Source organism: Artemia franciscana, chromosome 12 (assembly GCF_032884065.1).
Source record: "Artemia franciscana chromosome 12, ASM3288406v1, whole genome shotgun sequence".
NCBI classification, from domain to species: domain Eukaryota; kingdom Metazoa; phylum Arthropoda; class Branchiopoda; order Anostraca; family Artemiidae; genus Artemia; species Artemia franciscana.
This window is the reverse complement of record NC_088874.1, coordinates 34,906,491-34,913,723: the sequence shown is the minus strand read 5'-3', so window position 1 is coordinate 34,913,723 and position 7,233 is coordinate 34,906,491. Positions and strand designations below refer to the sequence as shown.

Below are 7,233 nucleotides of genomic sequence, written 5' to 3'. Positions count from 1 at the left end.
TGTAACTGGTACACAGAAAAATCAGTCATTTAAAATCCATAATATTCATAAAAATTTCCATAAAAATTTCGCTATATCTTATTTCCCTCACATCCTGAGAATTAGCAGGAAGGGCTATAGTTATAACTCTAATGAGGGTGAGATGAATTGATGAGGATAAAGGTATGCATCAGATTTGATGATCTTGTGTATTTCTGTTTTTTAAGTGAAAAGATGTATCATACTTTTTCTTTTGCATCTATTTGGGGCGTAAAAATGTGTCTTTGTTAAATCTGGAAGCACTGGTTGCATTGAAATAGAACATTAAGTAAATAATAGACAAGGTTGGTTTCAAATAGGACATAAAACTATCCATCCCAATGAAACCCCTCTATAAAACGATATACTAAATTTTATTTTGACCTTGTTTCTAGCTTTTATAGTTCCAGAACTATTTGAAAATTTAAAACATATGAAATGTTTTCTGTTGTTTATGGTGCAGTGATTTAGCTATGTATACAAGAAGTGTGAGATTTAAAAATAATATGCCAGTATGTCTTTCCCTACTCACAGCATTCTTTTGAAACAAGGCTTTGGTTTCACTTACTTTTATGATAATATTGTCACCAAATAAGTAGATACTGTATATGGAGTGCAATCAGCCTTTTTGCTGCAAGGATGATTTTAGAAATAAATAAAACGCGGATTGTTCATAAATTTTAACTTTTTCAAAATTGAAAGCTGCTTACGATCTTTATAGTTCTTTATTGGTTAGGTAAAATTCTTTGAGATTATATTCGTTTTTTTTTGCTTCTAATATAGTATTTTTTATTAGCTTTTTTATCATCATAAAGTTGAAGATTTGTTAAAATATTCATTTTTAAGAATTTATAAATACCAAACAAAAAAAGGAATAATGAATTTGTACTGTAGTAGGAATGATGCCTCAAATTCTGTTTTATAAATCTGTAACCAAGGTCAAATAATGGCTAAAAAAAAGTATAAGAATTGGTGATTTATTTTTGTGAATTTTATACTATTTTAGTTTTCCCAGCTACAACGCTCTATTATAATGGTATCAACAAAGAAGGTTGTGAATTATATAGCATGACAGTTCTTAAAAGAAAAAATGAAGCAATGTCTAAGTGTCTAAATGACAAAACGAATTTGAATTGTCAATATCAGGGGCCAAACAGCACTTGTGTATTTTCTGAAAATAATGTGGAAAAACAGGAGGATTCTCATACTAAGAATAAACATTTCGAATGTGATAGATGTGACAAAAAATTCAGCAGAAGATCTAACCTATCTAATCACCAAAGAACTCACACTGGAGAAAAACCTTTTGAATGTGATATATGTGAGTGAAAATTCAGAGAAAAGCAGCACCTATCCATTCACCAAAGAATTCATACCGGAGAAAAACCTTTCGAGTGTGATATATGTGAGCAAAAATTTAGCCAAAGATACACCCTATCTCGTCATAAAAAGACTCACACTGGAGAAAAACCTTTCGAATGTGATAGATGTGAGAAAATATTCACCCGAAGATCCAACCTATCTAATCATCAAAGAACTCACACTGTGGCGAAACCGTTTTTGTATGTCAGTGTTTAAGGGTTTTGTATGTTCAGGAAACTTTCTTAATAAGACTTATCAAAGAAATCAGTTTAGAGCAAAATTTTTTGTATACATACAATTTTGTTTCATCTGGAAAATTTTGTCAACAATATATGTGAAAAAACTTTTTTGAATGTCAGCAATGCATGTTTCTAATAACGTTTGCAATAGATATGCCTTTTTTTAAACAGTTTTGTCAAATTTAGTGTTATTTTCTTGAAGATTTCTTTTCTAATGTATAAGGAAAATTACACATGAAGCCTAACATTCGCTTGAAATCGCACGTTAGAGCACAAAATAACCAGAGTTGAATTTCACAGCATACTTAAGACAAGATGACGCCTACATGCTATTTTCTCTAAATTATCTTTTTTTCCATAATTTTTCTTTAACATTTCTGATCAAACAGTTCGTGGTAAAGAACCCAATTGAAAAGGTTATATGTGAATTTTTTCTCACATATATCACATTCCAAAGGTTTTTCTCCTGAGTGAGTCCTTTGATGATTAGATAGGTTAGATCTTCTGCTGAATTTTTCATCACATCAATAATTCAATCATTAAAAAAGAAGATTCACGACAAATCATCACATTCAGCGTTTCAGAGAACCATATAGTAGAGGTTTTCAGCTCTTATCTACCAAAATGTGGAATTTTTTATATTTTTTGATTTTTTAAATGATTACGGATACGTGTTTATTTGCTTTCTTTTTTATCTCCTTAGAAACTATACCTAATCCTTGTTTTAAAAGAATTTTTGTTTTTAACCAAGATTATATTTGACATCTGTCTTTTCCATGTTGTTTACACCTGTCTTTTCCATGCGGCTTGCAGAATAATAGTCCATAAATTTCAATTTTTTAAATTCAACTTAGGTATTGTTTATTCAGTGTGTAGCTCTCTGCTTTATTGAGAAAGAATGAAGATGGTGTTTGAAGATCTACGTGGCGTCCAAAATAAAATGTGATATGCTAATAAAAAGTTATTTTAATATTAATACTAAGTTTTGTGATCAAAGAGTTCGTGGTAACGAACTGCTGTAAGGAGCAACCCGGCTCAATAGTAACCGAAACTCTAAGAAATGGAATTTTACCAATGGTTAGATAAAAAAATTGAATTTTTACGCTGATTCTAAATATATAAGTTTCATCAAGTTTAGTTTTTCCCATCAAAAATTACGAGCCTGAGAAAATTTACCTTATTTTAGAAAATAGGGGGAAATGCCTCCTAAAAGTCAAAGTATCTTAACGGAAATCACACCATGAGATACAGCGTATCAAGCTGCTATCTACAAAAACGTGGAATTTTGTTGTTTTTTTTTCAAGAAGGCAGATCACGAATGTGTGTTTATTTACTTATATCTTTTTTCCCAGAGGTGATTGTATTGACCCAGTGGTCCTAGAATGTCGTGAGAAAGCTCATTCTGACATAAATTAAAAGTTATGGTGCCCTTTTTAAGTAACCAAAAATATTAGAGGGCACCTAGGCCCCCTCCCCCGCTCATTTTTTCCCAAAGTTACTAAATCAAATTTTTAAATAGCCATTTTGTTCAGCATAGTCGAAAAAATCATAATTATGCCTTCCAGGACGACTTTATCTCCCCAGTCCCTGGGGGAGGGGCTGCATGTTACAAACTTTGACCATTGTTTACATATAGTAATGGTTATTGGGACGTGTGAAGAGGTTTTCAGGGGGACTTTTTCTCGTTAATTTGGGGTCGGGGGGTTACATGGGAGGATCTTTCCATTGAATAATTTATCATGAGGGAAGAAAATTTCCATGAAGGGGCTGCAGGAATTTCTAGCATTATTTTTTTTTTAATGAGAAAATAAATAAAAAAAGTTTCTTTTGGTGGAAGTAAGGAGCAGCATTAGAACCTAAAACGAACAGAAATTATTATGTATATAAGTAGGATCGTCTCCTCCACAGTACCTAACTCTTTTCGCTAAAGTATTTTTAGTAATTTCAACTATTTATTCTATGGCCTTTGTGATTCAGGGGTCATTCTTAAAGAATTAGGACCAAGTTGAAGCTTTAGTGTAAAGGGTGAGGTATTGACGAGGGGGAGAACCCCCTCATATACTACTACTGCTACTAATAACTATCTGCAGCACCAAGCCGCCTGAGGCCAACACAGCTACGCACGCTCCTCCTCCAACCTAATCTATTTAAAACCTCCCTCTTTACACCCTCCCAGGAAGTTTCCATTTTCTTTAGATTTTTATTTATGACATTCTGCCAATCCAGACAAGGACGACCTGCTTTCCGTTTAGCCCCAGACGGTTGGCCAAAAAGAACAATCTTCGGTAATCTGTCATCCTTCATCCGTAGAACTTGGCCTAGCCATCTCAACCTTTCTTTCAATATAGCCCCAGAAAAAGGGATTGAACCACACTTTTCGTACAGCCTATTGTTTGAAATACGGTCAGTCAGCCGGGTACCCAGAACAATCCGTAGGCAATTTCTCTGGAAAACATCTAGTAAATTTTCATCTGCTTTTCGGAGAGCCCATGCTTCAGAGCCATATTTGACCACTGTAGCTTCCAATATTCTAATCTTGGTTTGTGGACTTATCTTTCTATTCTTCCAAACTTTTTTTTAACTGTGAAAAAACACCCTGAGCCTTAGCTATTCTACTTTTAACAGCTTCACTGCTCCCACCATCTTTACTAATAATACTACCAAGGTAACTGAAGCTCCCAGCCTGATCAATCTTTTCGTTACCTAATGTCACCTGTTCATCTTCACTTATTCCTTATTCTATATTACAAATATAGAATTTCGTTATGTAAGTTAATTCTTATGTTACGTGTATTTATTACTAATAAAATCGATCGTAAAAAATAGGCTCTAGTTGCCTTTTTAAGTAACCAAAAATTGAAGTTCAACTAGGTTTCCTCCCCAACCTCTTTTTTTATCAAAATCCCCAGGTCAAAACAATGAGAAAGCCAATTTGCCTTAAAAGAACATTAATATGCAAATTTCGTTTTAATTATTCTTGTGCGGTAAGCAAAATTCAAAACATGCATTAATAAAAAAACGTTCACAAATTAAATTAAAAAGCAGTTTTTTTAACTGCAAGTAAGGTGTGACATTAAAACTTTAAACGAACAGAAAATATTCCGTATATGAAAGGGATTGTCCCCTCTTCAACGCCTCACTCTTTACGCTAAAGTTTGACTCTTTGTCTCAGCTCTACTTTTTAAAACAATAAAAAAATTGCTGGTATGCTTCAGATTTAATGATCTACTTTTGTACTGTTAAAAGTGTCGTTAAATAATTTACATTTACCGTACCTATATTGTTTAGTGTTTTCATATTCCTATATTGTTTAGTGTGACTTGAGGTAGGTTCTCAAATTGCTATATGTATATGTGGAGATATATTATCTGATGGATTCAAAGAACCAAACTTTTCAGGAACTTTGCCCTACTACTTTCAAAAACAATGTAACTGGTACACAGAAAAATCAATCGTTTAAAATCCATAATATTCACAACTTCCATAAAAATTTGGCTAAATCTTATTTCCCTCACATCCTGAGAATTAGCAGGAGGGGCTATAGACTTAGAAGGAAGGGCTATAGACTTATTATGAAGGGCTATGGTTATACCTCTAATGAGGGTGAGATGAATTGACGAGGATAAAGGTAGGCTTCAGATTTGATGATCTTGTGTATTTCTGTTTTTCCAAGTGAAAACATGTATCATACTTTTTCTTTTGCATCTATTTGGGGCGTAAAAATGTGTCTTTAATAAATCTGGGAGCATTGGTTGCCTTAAAATAGAACATTAAGTAAAAAATAGACAAGGTTGGTTTCAACTAGGACATAAAACTATCCATCCCAATGAAACCCCTCTATAAAACGATATACTAAGTTTTATTTTGAGCTTTTTTCTAGCTTTATAATTCCAGAACTATTTGAAAATTTAAAACATAAGAAATATTTTCTGTTGTTTAAGGTGCAGTGATTTAGCAATGTGTACAAGGAGTGTGAGAGATAAAAATAATATGCCAGTATGTCTTTCCCTACTCACAGCATTCTTTTGAAACAAGTTTTTGGTTTCACTTACTTTTATGAAAATAATGTCATCAAATAAATGGATACTGTATATGGAGTGGAATAAGCCTTTTTGCTGCAAGGATGATTTTAGAAATACATAAAACACAGTTTGTTCATAAATTTTAACTTTTTCAAAATTGAAAGTGGATTACGATCTTTATTAGTTCTTTATTAGTTGAATAAAATTCTTTGAGATTATATTCGTTTTTTTGGCTTCTAATATAGTATTTTTTATTAGCTTTTTTGTCATCATAAAGTTGAAGATTTGTTAAAATATTCATTTTTAGGAATTTATAAATACCAAATGAAAAAAGGAATAAAGAATTTGTACTGTAATAGAAATTATGCCTCAAATTGGATTTTATAATTTTGTAACCAAGGTAAGAGTAATTAAAATTAAATTTTTAGTAGCCTTGTAAGGTTTGAACTGTTAAAAGCTGAGTTTCATACCATATAAAATAATGGCTAAAAAAGTATAAGAATTGGAGATTTATTTTTTATGAATTTTATATTATTTCACTTTTCCCAGTTACAACGCTTTATGATAATGGTGTCAATAAAGAAGGTTGTGAATTATCCAGCATGTCAGGTCTTAAAAGAAGAAATGAAGAAATGTCTAAGTGTCTAAATGAAGAAATGAATTTGAATTGCCAACATCAGAGGACAAACAGCACTTATGTATTTACCGAAAATTATGTGGAAAAACAGGAGGATTCTCATACTAAGAATAAACATTTCGAATGTGATAGATGTGACAAAAAATTCAGCAGAAGATCTAACCTGTCTAATCATCAAAGGACTCACACTGGAGAAAAACCTTTTGAATGTGATATATGTGAGCAAAAATTCAGCCTAAGATCCACCCTATCTCGTCATCAAAAGACTCACGCTGTAGAAAAACCTTTCGAATGTGATAAATGTGACAAAAGATTTAGCCGAAGATCCCACCTATCTGATCATCAAAGGACTCACACTGGAGAAAAACCTTTCCAATGTGATAGATGTGAGAAAAAATTCAGCCTTGGATCCATCCTATATCGTCATCAAAGAACTCATGATGGTGGAAAACATTTTGAATGTGAAATACGTAAAAGATGGTTTTCTCATAGTTCTGCTTTGTCTCGTCATCGGAGAACTCATACTGGAGGAAAACCTTTTGAATGTGATAAATGTGAGAAAAAATTCACCCGAATATCCAACCTATCTAATCATCAAAAAACTCACACTGTGGCAAAACCCTTTTTTTGTGTCAATGTGTAAGGGTTTTGTATGTTCAGGAAACTTTCTTAATAAAATTATCAAAGAATTCAGGCTAGAGCAAAACTTTTTTGTATATATACAAATTTGTTTCACCTGGAAAATTTTGTCAACAATATATGTGAAAACACTTTTTTAGATGTCTGCAATGCATAATTATCAGCTTTTTAACATGTTTCTAATTACATTTGTAAAATATTTGCCTTTTTTTTAAAGAGTTTTATCAAATATAGTGCTATTTTCTCGAAGATTTTTTTTCTAAAGTATAGGTAAAATTACACAAGAAGTCTACCATTCGCGTGAAATCGCGCATTA

At 32.2% G+C, this 7,233-nt stretch overlaps 1 protein-coding gene across 1 annotated transcript; it reads left to right on the top strand.

Moving 5' to 3' along the window:
* The first annotated feature begins 1,086 nt into the window (after positions 1–1,086).
* LOC136033512 (zinc finger protein 782-like) lies at positions 1,087–6,921 on the top strand. Its single transcript, XM_065714259.1, has 2 exons — positions 1,087–1,339; positions 6,191–6,921. The coding sequence occupies exons 1-2, from the start codon at positions 1,087–1,089 to the stop codon at positions 6,919–6,921; spliced, it is 984 nt and encodes a 327-aa protein (XP_065570331.1).
* Positions 6,922–7,233: the final 312 nt, after the last annotated feature.